This window comes from Aulostomus chinensis, chromosome 7 (genome assembly GCF_037954235.1).
Source record: "Aulostomus chinensis isolate RoL2024-O1b breed Wild chromosome 7, RoL_Achi_v1.0, whole genome shotgun sequence".
NCBI lineage: Eukaryota > Metazoa > Chordata > Actinopteri > Syngnathiformes > Aulostomidae > Aulostomus > Aulostomus chinensis.
The window spans coordinates 14,157,374-14,171,506 of NC_141326.1; the positions used below are offsets into that span (position 1 = coordinate 14,157,374).

The 14,133-nt window shown below is 41.2% G+C and overlaps 2 protein-coding genes across 3 annotated transcripts; one reads left to right on the forward strand and one right to left on the reverse strand.

Annotated features, from left to right (window-relative positions):
- Window positions 1-1,389: 1,389 nt before the first annotated feature.
- tmem231 (transmembrane protein 231) lies at window positions 1,390-6,699 on the reverse strand. The gene is made up of 7 exons (XM_086207749.1): window positions 6,235-6,699; window positions 5,979-6,145; window positions 5,744-5,872; window positions 5,027-5,170; window positions 4,094-4,175; window positions 3,400-3,505; window positions 1,390-2,886 (listed from the first exon to the last, which is right to left on the reverse strand). The coding sequence occupies exons 1-7, from the start codon at window positions 6,371-6,373 to the stop codon at window positions 2,724-2,726; spliced, it is 930 nt and encodes a 309-aa protein (XP_086063875.1). The 5' UTR covers window positions 6,374-6,699; the 3' UTR covers window positions 1,390-2,723.
- A 362-nt stretch (window positions 6,700-7,061) lies between these two features.
- gabarapl2 (GABA(A) receptor-associated protein like 2) lies at window positions 7,062-13,036 on the forward strand. Of its 2 annotated transcripts, XM_086208595.1 has the most exons (5): window positions 7,062-7,262; window positions 7,357-7,438; window positions 8,425-8,480; window positions 10,719-10,891; window positions 12,772-13,036. In XM_086208595.1, exons 2-5 carry the CDS (start codon window positions 7,387-7,389, stop codon window positions 12,884-12,886), a joined length of 396 nt encoding a protein of 131 aa, XP_086064721.1. In that variant the 5' UTR covers window positions 7,062-7,262; window positions 7,357-7,386; the 3' UTR covers window positions 12,887-13,036. The 2 variants fall into 2 exon arrangements, with proteins under 2 accessions (XP_086064721.1, XP_086064722.1); XM_086208596.1 differs by lacking the exon at window positions 7,357-7,438.
- Window positions 13,037-14,133: the final 1,097 nt, after the last annotated feature.

A 14,133-nucleotide genomic window follows, 5' to 3' on the forward strand; every position in this document is an offset into this window, starting at 1 on the left:
AGCTCAGTCGCAGCCAAAAAGTCTTTGGTCACCAGCCTGCTGAATGGAGAGCCAGATACTGGGGGGCTTTGCCCCATGTTGTTGTTATGAAATAGCTTCAGAAAAAATTAAAACCAGAATACTGGTACTTGAGGATGATAGAAGGCAGAGCTCTGTTCGTCACACAATAGACTGAAAATGCCTTTCTGTCTTCTCATATGAAGATCAGCAGCTTTGTCACCTCATCAGAGGGTTTGTTCCTGTCATCGTCTGTCAACACGTTTTACAAATGAATGTGTGAATGAGTTTCTATTTTGGCGTCATGCCACATCACACGCACACAAACACACACACACACACTCTGTCAGACCCAACCTGTCCTGAGTGTCTCTCAGAGAGGAACTCCACCATCATACCCTCACATGGGGACAAGACCCTTGAGACAGTTCCGCTCCAATTAGTTACTATTTTAAAAGTGTTGTATCCTCGTTCCTTAATGTCATAGAAAGGGTCAATAGGGCCCAATTAAACTTTCACATTAGCTTTGAACTAATGATCATCAGACTTTTCCACTAATATCCACTGGATAAATTGGTACAAAACTGTGGACAGACATTTACGATTCTCGGAGGATCAAACCTGATGTTTCCGGACATCCCCATTTTCATTTGGCACCACCTTGAAGTCGGCGTTCATGCCCTTGTCTGTATTTGCACATATTACACTCCTACCTCACGTCGATGTTACGCAACATTAAGACATCCAATTTAAAGTGAGTTTGAAGTGCAACAGCAAGTTACGAGGTGCAAAAGAGGGCTTGTCTCTCTCCAAACGGACATGCACAACTGGCGCTGGCCTGCTGAGCAGCCCGCATGACCTAATTCAGTGGGACGAGTCCAGAAGAAGAAAAGCCAGAAAATGTTGTCATTTGTGTTCATTTAAGTAATTCGAACACACCCTACCCGCAAATACACACACAAACACACACACACAACAAACAACAAACTTCTCCAGGGGCGGTGAGTCATAGTGAGGAAGAGGGAAAAGTTGCCTCTTCATACCTCTCACAGTGTGCAAAACAGCTCTTTTCTAACTTCTATAAAACAGACGACACAATCGTGTAAGTCCACCAATCTGATACATCAGTCAATGAGGAAAAGCTGTGAGTCACATAAACCAGCGGCTGTGGCCTGGCAGGAACTTAGTCAGTCACATATTATCAAAGCTGAAAGATAGAGGAAGGACCTGGAACAATGGTTTTGTCCATCTCTCCTGCAATCACTCTGCTGTATTACTACATTCTTCTTACTTGATTAAATGACAATCCAAAAAAAACAACAACAACAACAACTTTTCCTACGATTATGAATGAAGTAGTAGAGACCAAAGGAGAAAACCAAACAGTTAAGTAGAAAATATTTATTATCCATTACTTAAAGCCCTGTACAAAACAAAGTGGATGTATCAAAAAGACATTTTTTCACAAAGCGTCATAAACCTATAGCTAAAATATGTTGTTTTGGTTTTTTTTAAAAATCAGTATTTTCTAAATTAGTCAGCAGTAGAGGAGTGATCCAGAACTCCAGTGTAGAAATCTAAGGGGAACGTTTTTTTTCCCTTTACTGACTGATCTTAGCTGTTCTTTTAACTCAAGGGCTGAGGCTGAGGGGCTGCTTGGTCTAGTTAGGGGTTACGCAATGTGCACGAGTGAAATACTGCACTTGTACCAACATTTATCTCATGCATCATTTATTGAACTGTTGTTGGTGAGCAAGTGCTTCAGTGACAATTCTCCAGTGGTAGAAAGTTAAGTATTAAGAATGTTTATTGTATTTATACTGTACTAAAGTAAAGTGTGAAGGTATCAGTACTTTACTGTGCATTGTAGTCGACTTTGCACTTTAATGTGCATTTGCATTTTATGTTTCAAAGGAAATGTTGTAGCTGTGTATAACATTTGCTATGAAATCATTCAAATTCATGTTACTATGAGCAGCACCCATTGTAACTTCTACTGATAAAACAGTTGCTGATGAAAAGAAGAGCGACTGCTGTGGCTAATCGCGGTTGACTTTCTAAGAGGATGAGGAGGATTACAGCTGGACAAACCAAGACCCTGATCCTCATCTATTTGAACCAGAATACATGGAGGAGGAACTACAGGTTTTGGTAGCTGATTGAGCAAGATGAACGTATGCTGATGCTCATCCACTACCATTCATTATGCCTAGCTAACTAGCGGCCAGCTGGAATCTGTGCTTCTAGGCTCCCTGATGAACACACAAAAGCCTCTGTGGGTGTCTGTCTGGTTCTGGAAAATAACTGTTTCCTGAAAGGTTGTTGTGATCCTTTAAGCTGACCAATGAAGCAGCCCCCCTCCCAAAATTCAATCATCCTTTTAATGCAGTAAATTGAAATCAGGAATATTAGGCTGCTGTCATTGTCACTGTCGAAAAGCACACAGAGACACAACAGATGAGTCGACCATTGCTCCCGTGACCCGCCAGCGGAGGCACTAACAGTGCTGTCACTGTGGAGTTTATCCTGCGTCTGCGGGGGGATGTCTCAACGCTACACAAATTCTAACGCCATGTCAGCATTATACCCGTGTTAATTGGTTCTGTGTCAACAAATACAGCATCATAACAGCAGTGAAGTCCGTGTAAGAGTGGCGAGTGTTGGTGAATCACTGTGAGACATCTAACATTTTCCTGCTCAAAGTCCATTAGACTGCTGCAGCAGCATCATGGCTGGTGAGGTTTCCTTACAGGTATGGGTATGGTGGTGACAACCTGGTTCTGGAAAACAAACCTCTGAATACGTTCAAAGACCCAGAGGAAGATCAGGAGGACACTGACATACTGGATCCAGGCAAATTTGATGGTCTCCCAGAAGCCAGGACGATAGGTGGCAGGCAAAGGTTAAGGCAGAAATGATGAGGATCACACAAACTCGAGGTTTGTTATTATCTATAGATGAAATATTGCTTTGTTGATGAAAATATGTTGCTTTTCTGAAAACATTTTTTTTAGAAATCCCTTTGTTTTTTTTAAATTGCCCTACCCAGAAATTGTTATTTTCAAATTCCAATACTTTCCCAGGTTTTTTTTAATACCTGTTTGAACCCTGAAAAGCGTTTGCAGATTGCATTTGGATTGCTTTTTTTTCAAACCCTTTCAATACTTTAACCGACCCTCCAAATGCTTTAAGAGATTTGCAAACGCTTCTCATAATGTAAGAGATTTTAACTTTTCAGAGAAGACGTGTTCAGAAAATGCATTATCTTGTGTTTTCTTGTTTCTGGGTCAAAGCTGACACCTGTATCACTGAAAAGAAAGATGGATGGACGGACACACACACACACACACACACACACACACACACACACACACACACACACACGTGTTTATCAAAGGATATCTAATGACCTCCACGGGGTAGCGGATCTCTGCATTCAGCTGGAAAGGTGAACCAGCTGCTCGCCCCACAGTCCAGACGGGCATGGGAACGGACAGGACCGTGGTCACTGAGGAGGAGTTACGAGAGATGGGTTAACAGTTTTAAGATTAGGAACTGTCAACAATTTACAAATGCAATAAGCAGACCGTATATTTATATGTTTGTGAGTGTAAATCAGCTCACCGACAGTCTCTTATTCGAGCCTATAATTTCGTTGAGTTTTATAAAATGGCTTAGACTGACATTCCTCTCACAGAGCTCCTGATTCTTTGCAACCGAACTGTTTCTCTTTCTTGTTCAGCAAAAACTTGTTTTTCCATAAAGAAACAGAACAAATAAAAATACCAAACCCAAGAAAAACACATAAAGTATACCATAAAAGCAAATAAAAGTAAAAATTAGGGTATCGCTACATAACACAACATTTTATCAATTTAATTGTCATAATCATTAACAGGCAAAAACAATAGAGAGAAAAATTCTAATATATATTAATATTATACTAAAGGAATAAGATAAAAATAGTCAAGCTGCACAGCCTCACAACTTACGACAGTTTGTGAACTTTGAAAAAAATCGTCCAGGTTCACTCCTTCATTGCACGTACTAAGCATGACTCAGCAGTGTATTGAGACTGAAGCCCTCGTAAACTTACAGTTTCTAGCCTGGTAGCTCCTCACTATGTTGTCAAGGTCATACGCACTCGCAAAGGGGCTGGAGCCATCGATCACCGACACCTTGGAACAGTATAAAAAAAAAGAGCCAAGAGAACCAATAAAGTTCAACTGCAGACGCCACATCCCCCTCTACATGTGCGAGACATAAATGACGCACTGAGGTGAGAGCGAGATGAGGAAAGGTACAGGCTATTTGCTGGAACGTACACGGATCAAACTCTACTTTCATCTTCCTCCTCTCTCTCTCTCTCTCTCTCTCTCTATATATATATGAGTGTGTGTGTGTGTATGTATGTATATAAGTGTATGTATTTTTTTTACCAATTTCATTTGTTTGAGGCGCCTGTTAAAAGTTACAGGAAAGTTTGAAGATTAAACAATCTCAGAGCAGAAGTGATTCACCCGGAGATGGGAAAGTTTGGAGTTTTCCATTCCAGAAACACACATCACTTTAACTCTGGGTCAGTTTCTGTGGTAACTTGGCTAATTTTCATTAACACACCAGCAGGCCCCCTCTGTGCCTCCTCACCTCTGCAGAGCCGGTGGCAGACGGGCAGGCAGGCGCAATCTTTCCTTCCCTCATTCTCACCCTCAATGCTGTGCATACTAAACAGCAGAAGAGGACCCACACCACTTGTTTTAAGCGAATCTAAATGGCCTCACATTCAAATATTACACAGCTCTGCATACAGAGACTTTGTTTCAATTTAGTCAACGGGTTTAAATATAGTCACTAAATTCTGTTGTTTGTAACAGACTTTAATTTTGACCTCAAAAATTTTATAAACACCACACGATGTGCCTATCCCCTTCAGAAAGCTTGGACCGTGTGATGTGTAGAGTCTGAAAGCGTGCAGCTAGAATACTGGGTGGTGTGTGGTGAGTTTGTTTTGGGTCACAAATCCTCTCACATTGTAGATGTTGTATAGCCCACGGTGAGGGAGGGGGGCCCTCTGCTGCAGCTTCAAGTCGCCACTGATGAACAGTTTAGCTCCGGGGACAGGTGAAGAGTGCTGCACGTAAGCCAGGCTCTGCATCACCACTGTTGACATCCGCTGGAGACACAAACAATAACCCTACTGACTTGTTTGTGTTGACCACACATCCTTAGGCTGTAGTGACTTGGTGACACACACTCAGGAAGTGGAACGTAAAAGTTATACACTCTGCTCATTCATTTGAGATGAATCCCCCTGTCATGAGAAAATATTTCATCCACTAGACAAAGCAGTTGATTTATTACAATGTTATGAAATGCAATACACTGCACTTGTTTTCATCAAGGTGTACCTAATAAAGTGGTGGGTGATTGTATTTTACAGGTAAACTTACAGGTGAACTATTATTAAAGATCAGACACGAGAGGCATTACTATAAATAAGGGCTGGGAAATTATCCGATTCCAATACCATGGACAAAAGAATTCAGATTTTATAACAATATTTACAAAAAAATGAATATGTTTTTCTCCATTTTTTTTCAAATAAACAACACTTCGAATAAAGGTGTAACACGTGATGAATCTGTAACCATAACTGTACAAAAGCATCTCGTTCTTGTTCCTGTTGAGGCAACACAACGCAGATGAACTGCAGTTGCGCAGATTATTATTGCAGGTGAATACATACAAACAGCTTGTAGCTGAAGGTGAGCAGCAGCTGGAAACTGTACACCTGTTCCTCATCCTTTAGAGGAAGCTGCAGCTGTAAAATCAGCAGGTCCAACTTCCCGTCCTGGTTCTGGTCCTCTTCTCTCACCTGTGGATAGTGTTCACCCACACAAAAAAAGAACCATCTCGGTAAATACTCTATCCCAAAGGTCGCTGTTGTACGTTTGAGTCAAATCTGGTGAATTTCTACCTACAGAAATAGCAGGGATTCGCAGGTTGGCCCCCAGCATGTTGTTAAAATGAGGAAAGGTGCTCCAGGCGACGAAGTCTCCCCGAGTACTGGTGGCAGCCACCAGCAGAGTTTGATACTGGAACCTCACAACCGGTTGTTCCTCATATGTGCTTCTTTTTATCCAGAAACCTGGACGAACATAAATATTACACGTCATTGAATGCTTCTGAGGTTTCTCATTTAGCAGCAAGTTCAGTTTGAGTTTGCTGTTACTGCACCTTGGCTCCTGTAAGCTACCAGCAGTGGTGAGATATAAGTAAGGCACAGAACCACAACCACAAACACGGTCGCTTTCGTGCAAACACTTGACTTGTAACGAATTAAAGCAGGGTGAGAGTAGACTTCATAGAAAGCCATAGGTAGCGGTGTTCTCGGCCTTCATTCAGTTGTTGTGTAGGATCAACAAGGTAGCGGCTTCTTAAGCTAGCGAACTTGCTAAGTGAGTAGGTCGTCACGAGGACCGACGCCGGTAAACGTTGACAAATGACAACCAAGCTCACTTTAAACCTCGTTCAGGCAAAGTTCTCTTTAAACCCGAGGATCTGTTCTGTTATACTTTAGTGTGTTAATAAGCTAGGTATAAAGTGCACCGCCGCATGTGATTTGTTAGCTAACTTAGCTTAGCGTCGCTTTGTTTCCATGGCTGCCAGTGGCGTATGCTGCATTCAAATACTCCCGGTTGAATGGGAATAACGGGTAGTAGGTTTGTCCTGTCGAGGGTGTACGGTCCTTCAGGCTCGATGACATAAGGCATACACCATGAAATATTCTAGCAAGAGGCAAACTAACGGTAAAAATCTAAGCCTGCACATTGGCCACCATTTTGTTACGATTATCCGTATGCTAGAATGTGAAAAATAACGAGATAATGATTTACATGGTTAATTTATAATTCAAATTATTTTGTTGTATTACATAAAAAACAGTGTTTAGAGCATTTTAACTGTGCGGTGGACATCCTGTTAGAGTTGTCACACAATTGACTGGTTATTTTCAAGAGCACCCGAAGCCACCATCAGCACCATCCCTCTGTCTGACAGTGACGTCACCTCACAGCGAGACAGGTTGGACGCTTCAAGCAGAGAGACATTGTTGACGTTTTGTTTTCCTCGCTTTGTCTGCATGTTAGAACATTGCGACGACATTATCCACTGATTTAGAAGACCACCAGTCAAGCTTACCATAACGCCTCAGTGCGGGGATTCAGCAAAGATGAAATGGATGTTTAAGGAGGACCATTCCCTCGGTAAAGGGGCTGGGATTGTTATGAAGAGAGATGTTATGTCATGCAACCTCCTTTTTTGTTTTTGTTTATTTTGCTATATGTGCTTCCATTGTAGTCATTTCAGTCCTCGTGGATTCAGAAAAGAATGCAGCCACTTCACCGCCCTGACGATTGCTGTCAATCCATAATGGCTAACGGTGCATAACTAGCGTTAGCAATCCATGCTAACGTGTTTCCTCCCTTCAAGTCAATGACAACTGTCGCCCCCCTTCCCCCGGAAATACGGTGACATTTAATAGCCGTTAAACTTTGCCTTGGGTATACTGCAAATGCTCTGTAGTTATATCACCAATAATGCTAACTCAGCGATTTTACAGGTCAACTAGTTTATTAGGGAAACAAAAACATGTTAATTCATTTGCTGAATGAGTGCTGAACTGAAAAGTTTTACCTTCAAGTTGTTCCAGAGCTGGCAGAATCTTCCTCTTGCATGAAGCATCTTTATATGGGCTAGAAGAAGTTGAATGGAGTTGGTCATGTAACATTTGCAGATGCCTTAAGTGTCTTTTTTGACAGTTTATTATTATTATTATTATTATTATTATTATTATTATTATTATTATTATTATTATTATTATTATATTTTAGGATCTGTTGACAGTTTAATCTAGGAGCAATAACCTTTGACTCAACATTTTAATTTGCTGGCAGCCCTCTGTGTTCGTATTCTCTGCAGATAATCTCCTTTTTAAGGAGACTACGGTCAGGATTGTTTTGGGATGTTTCTAAAAGTAGGTTTCTTATCTGGGCTAATGAAAGTGTGTCATATGTTGAACCTAATTTGACGTATTACAGTTTATAACCATCACCTCACCCCTCCCTCTCTGGCCTTTTCTGCCTTCATCATCTGGCTCTGTTCACAAAATATACCAGGAAAAGATACAGCATCATTTTCTCTTTGATAACATGTGCGAAGATGCTTGGTATCATTTGAGAAAGTGGCATTAGACCAAACATTTACATTAGAGGATAATCGCAGACAGCTGTGATTGATCTTAAATCTAGAACAAGTTATTGGCCTCTGCGCGGCCGTGTTTGGCAGTAAAACACAAGGTGAAGCTCCCAAGAGGCCTCACTCATCCTTTAAATCTCTGACTTCCTGTTTGTCTCCTCTCTCCCTCAGAGCACAGATGTGTGGAGTCAGCCAAAATACGCAACAAATACCCCGACAGAGTACCGGTGAGTGGGGGAGGGAGATGGGATAAGGGTTAAGGGTAAAGATAGAGCGAGGGTCAAAAGGCCCAGAGATAAGGAGTGAGTGAGCAAAAGAGGATGACCGAGACTGACTGGCAGAAAACCAGGGTTTCTAAGCTTGACCCACAGATAAATGCAGCTACATACAGACTGAGAACATAAGCTAACCATTAGATCTCTTTCCCAGAGTCAAACGCTCTGACATCACTTGTTTGGAATTCTTCCAGTGCAACACCCCATGTCAGCAAAGCAGTACTGTATATGCTGTCGGCTGAGCGCTTGCCATCTCAATGTTACAGCTCCATAAATATATCTAAAATTCATTGAGCCTTACAGCTCAGCATTGAACTAAACCAGAAACATAAAGATGGACCTTGGAAAAGGACAACCACATTGTTGGAGCCACTGGAAGCTGGAGTTTAAATATCTAGAATGTGACTTTTCTAAGAGAACATGACCCGGTGGGAAAAAGTTAATAAGAAAAACAAAATGCTGCTTTTCCTCTTTTTCCTCTCTGTCACATTATAGCAATATAAATATATATTCTGTTTCCGATCCCTCTGAGCCTCTTTAGCTTTCCTCCGTGTGTAGGCTTTTTTGGATTACATTAACGCTTGTTGAACAAGGTAAAAAGATCTGACCAAAAAAAAATCTCTTTATTATTATCTCTTTAATTATCATTGGTGTCCTTGTCAGAAAGGCAGCCAAGTTAAACGTCTAGTACAACATAGTATATAAAGTGAGAAACGAGTGTCCGTGCATCACATAGAGTGCAATGTACAAGTGACAGTCATCAAGAGGCCTCTCTGCACCTTTGTCCAGTATCATATTTACGCTGATCTCTAAATCCTGATGACTAAAAAACAGATTTACTCACCTCATGTATGCACTGAAGCTCGATTACAGCTAAAATAGTTCTCCACCAAAAGTGTCAAAGTGTATTAGCCACTCTTAGCTTGTGCCAACATTCTTCCAGCTACTATAATTAGCTTTTGAAAACAAAATTTCAGATAACATTGTCCCTTTTAACATCAAATGCAGTCGTTTGAATTAAGTATAAAAATGATACGTGTGTGCGCCCATCTGTTTACTTTGTGTGCCTCATAAAAAAAATTTACAAAAATCTAAAATGGAAAAAGTCATGAATTTTTAATTGCCAGTGTTTGCTGAGTGGAGTGTCTAAACCTGGTGCAAATCAAGCTCCGGTTTTCAGGTTTCAGTAAATCAGTCTGTTCGACGTTCCTGCCTGTTAAAAGGAAGGTTTTTGTCACCGCTGTAGCAGAAATGCTACAGTTTTAGACCTCCTCTACTTGTAAAGTGACATGAGGGGACTTTGGGATTGGGCGCTAAACAAATAAAGTTGACTTGACTATAAAAATACAAGGTAGTTGCGATACATTATCATACAGTGCATATGAATGATCTGGAGGAAACCTAAAGGAAGCGTGCCTGTAATTGATGTCACACTGAAAACAAAAGCCCTCCCACCCAATCACTTTAATCACCATTGAAAAGCCTGTAGTGACCTTTGCCATGGTGGCAGCAGAACATTAACGCCTCAGGACAGACAGCGAATACTTAACGGAAGTGTGGACAACATTAGGTCTGAGGACGCCCCCCCGGTGTCTTTGTGTGGATGATAATGTCTGTTAAACCTGATCCCTGCTTCTTCCATTCAGCACCTGTTAGAAGACAAGGAGGCATCAACACCAATCCGAGTCATTCTACAGTTTACACAAACGGTTTTAGAGCTCACGCTGGTTAGGACTGTTAAGAGTTATGATCAAAAGCAAGTAAAAAAATGAAGAACAATGTATTTAAATGTAATAATGATGTTCTTTTTTTTGAAACTTAGTCAGAGAGAACCAGCAATGGAATAGCAGTTTTGCTCAAACGTCTGTGAGGTTCACGTTCTTTTTTTTTTTTTTTTAATCGTCTGTGTTCATTAAAGACATAAAATACCATACCAAGAGGTTCTGAGATAACAACCAGCACGGTGGAAATAAAAGTCCAAATTAGCACACGTTGTGTCACACAACCTATTTCCCTCTCATTCAAACAGCAGTGACTGCGCGGATACATTAACTGTGAGAAGGTTGCATATCAAGTCGTACAGTGGCAGTCAGACTGAAATACAAGGACATTTATAAATGAGCCTATTTAATCTTCCTGATATTTTCAGCCCACATATGACATGATAAAATCTCCATGCATGTGCCCCAGGTGATAGTGGAGAAAGTCTCTGGGTCTCAGATCGTGGACATCGATAAAAGGAAGTACCTGGTGCCCTCTGACATCACAGTGGCCCAGTTCATGTGGATCATCAGGAAACGCATCCAGCTGCCTTCAGAGAAAGCCATCTTCCTCTTTGTCGACAAAACTGTCCCCCAGTCCAGGTGAGAGCGGTTGGAATGGTGGAATGGTAATGAAATTATTTAAATATATTACAGCGTCATATCTGGCTTGGTGGATGATAGTACAGTACTTCTTCAGTCATGGCAGCCTGTATACAACGTGTCTATACCAGGCGATAGAGAGCCAACTAGGAACTTTTACCTCCAGATTCCAAAAGGGAAATTCCCAATTGCCAATTTCCCCACTGTGAGACAAATAAAGGGTTATCTTATCTTTGCCATTTGATACTTGTAATAACTTAAATATATAAACAGCTTGCCTTTCTCAAAACTATGGGATAAAATTTTCCCTCATAAGTGTTGACATGAACTGTATAATATTAAGTTGACATTCATGTTGATATTATAAGATTAGTTGTTGCAGAGGTTTCAACTTCTAAAAGCACATTTGTTTATAGATGCTGAATTTTAATACAATTTAAGAGTGAACGACAGCGCTAAATTTTTTTCCAGAAAGAGATTCCAGTGAGTTTCACTGGTGTACTGGAACGTTACTTAATGCCTTCGTCTCTCAATGATGTTCTCCAACCAATAACTTCTCCAAAATCTTGTTTCCATGAGAAATGACCACCTTTGTTCTGAGTGTTCATATCTCCTTGTACATTAAAAGAGAAGAATTTGAATAAATGACTGTCAGGATAATGCAATCCAAAGAGATATGCAGGTGGAGCTAAAGTCTGATGCTAATCTTTCCATCTGTGCAATTCAAGAGCAGAAACATATCGAGGGGTAATCAATCTGTCTGTGAATGAGGAGGAAGCCACACCCACACTCTCAGCTTACACTGACCAGAAAAGGCTGTTTTTGTGTTTGTGCTCAGCTATTCCCATGCTGATGCGATGCAGATACAAACACATGGCTATATGTCAAGAATCTGACCTGCTTCCCAGAGCTTTAGCTGACAGTAAGTCTCAGCTCAGAGGACCCACAGTCTTTAAGTGTAACTGCATCCGCTCCGCTAATTTATAACAAATTAATAAATTGTCCTGCCACCTGGCGACTCCGTGTTGTTGAAATGTAGTTTGATAGTTAAAGAGTCAAGCTAGTCCGCTGCTGCGTGTGGTCTCAAGTACAATTAGACCAAACCGACCCGTGCAGCATTCTTGCTGTCTTTGAGGTATCGCTGAAGTTTTTAGGGGTTCAATATCTAAATTGAATAAGAAAATTTGTATTCCACACCACTGCGAGGAGAGAGTGCCCTTCACACGAATATGAGCTTGTAAATAGCTGGGCTCAACTCTCCCAATACCTCGGTCATATATTTCATTTTGTGATCGTTCCAGTTTATTGTAAAACCTTTTCTCTATCACCTAACGTTACTGTTTTGTTTTTTTGTGTTTTTGTTTTCTTTGTTGAGGGCCAAGTGGTCTAATGCATCTGATAGCCCCCAAACAGGATCTGAAGAAAATTGTATCTTATCTTACTTTAATCAATTTGGGCATTTTTGCTGAAATTGGACAGAATGAAGACCATCCCATTTTTGATTTCTTCTTAAGCATGAAAATGAACTTAATTTGAGGTGGAAAAGTCCGGAAATTCAGTCCAAACCTGTCTTTTTTTTTTTTCCTGATGTCACTGCTTCTCGCAACTCCCCCCGAAGTGAAATGGTAGTTACACCCTTCTTCATCATCAGCTTAGACTGAGGGTGGGTACATTCTGTTAGAGTCTGCAGATATGTGATCGGGAGAGGGTTTCTGAAATCTGCGGCTCTTTATAAAGTCTAGCAATGTTAGACTGTAATGATTGGTTTTCAATTGATCTGCTGTTGTATGAGCAGCGCATTTCAAGCTATAATGCTAAGAGCCTGTTAGGCTCCTTGCCACGTTGAAAAAAATGAATGCATCTGCCGGTGTGTGTTGCAGTTTGACGATGGGCCAGCTCTATGACAAGGAGAAGGATGAGGATGGCTTTCTGTACGTGGCCTACAGCGGAGAGAACACCTTTGGCTTCACCGCCTTTCTTACAACGCAGGGTTAATGTGTCTCTCTCTCTCTCTCTCTCTCTCTCACACACACACACACACACAAACACACACACTGGTGCTCAATGCCCTATGTTTAAGACATTTGCACATAAATTACACAGCTAATGCACCTACACACTTTATGGCTAGGTTTTGATACAAAAAACACATACTTATGGTGAACAGTAACTGCACCAAAATGCTACGGTAAACAGCCTTATTTCTTTTTTCAATGCGCTGAGATGATCATCCGTGGCTTGGAAAGCTTGATATTAATGTGGTCGGTCTTTCTGCCTTGACAATGTTTGAAAGGCGAGTGGAGTGAAACATCTTTAACACTGCCGTACCGTGAAATAACAAGCCACATTGTAAGCATGTCTGATATTCATTTTCCAAGAATCAACACAAGTAGCTGATTAAAGAGAATTCTTCCTTTTGGCTTTGATGCGAACACACACACACACACACACACACACAAACACAAACACACACAGACATATGCTCTTGCTGTTTTGAGTAAGTGGCAGAGTTGAGAGGACTTTCAATGATATAACACATTCCCAACCCCTAATCTTAACCTTAACCATCACAACTAAATTCCTAGCCCCAGACCCTAATCATCACAATAACCATCCCTGACCCTCAAAAGAATGTCTTGATCTTCAAATACCCCTTTGAGGTTGTGAGAATTGGCCGAAATGTCCTCATTTTCTGAAAATGTCCTCACTCTGTGGTAAACATGTTGTGGTCCTCACTGTGTAGTAAATACAGGCACACACACACACACATTACCAGTTATGCTACTTTTTTCTTTCTGTCTGGCTTTGTTGTCACAAGTCCTTGATGAAGTGAGAGAGAAACTGTAATCATTAACCCTGTCATTAATGCATCAGTACGCAGCATCAATCCCACAGGTAGGCTCAGCACGATAGGCTGGGGGGGGGGGGGGGCAGTAGAGTATGAGGAGTACAGGCATGTGACAGGAAGTGACTCATGCTGCCGAGGAGTGTGGTCGATTAGTCGGTTAGTTGGTTGGTTGGTTTGTGTACAGCTCAGGGCCAGGGACTAGCACCCATCCCTGGGATGATTCTGAGGGCTTCCCAGCGTGGCTGTTATATATTTGCACATAATTACTATTATGATGGCTGAACAGATATCAGTATCACCCAGGATTCAAACAGAAACCTGTAACAGAACACTTTACTTGAAGTCCATTCTTTTAAATTGTCATATTGTAACACGACATGAAACAAAGAACAAG

Excerpts from the sequence above, each read along its gene's own strand:
- tmem231 (XM_086207749.1), bottom strand. The coding sequence starts at position 6,373 with ATGGCTTTCTATGAAGTCTACTCTCACCCTGCTTTAATTCGTTACAAG. Across the intron at positions 5,171-5,743 it reads CCTTCAGCTACAAGCTGTTT|CGGATGTCAACAGTGGTGAT; the intron begins GTATGTATTCAC and ends TTGTGTCTCCAG. Across the intron at positions 3,506-4,093 it reads GAGCTACCAGGCTAGAAACT|TGACCACGGTCCTGTCCGTT; the intron begins GTAAGTTTACGA and ends ACTCCTCCTCAG.
- gabarapl2 (XM_086208595.1), top strand. The coding sequence starts at position 7,387 with ATGCAGCCACTTCACCGCCCTGACGATTGCTGTCAATCCATAATGGCT. Across the intron at positions 7,439-8,424 it reads TCAATCCATAATGGCTAACG|AGCACAGATGTGTGGAGTCA; the intron begins GTGCATAACTAG and ends TCTCTCCCTCAG. Across the intron at positions 10,892-12,771 it reads AAAACTGTCCCCCAGTCCAG|TTTGACGATGGGCCAGCTCT; the intron begins GTGAGAGCGGTT and ends TGTGTGTTGCAG.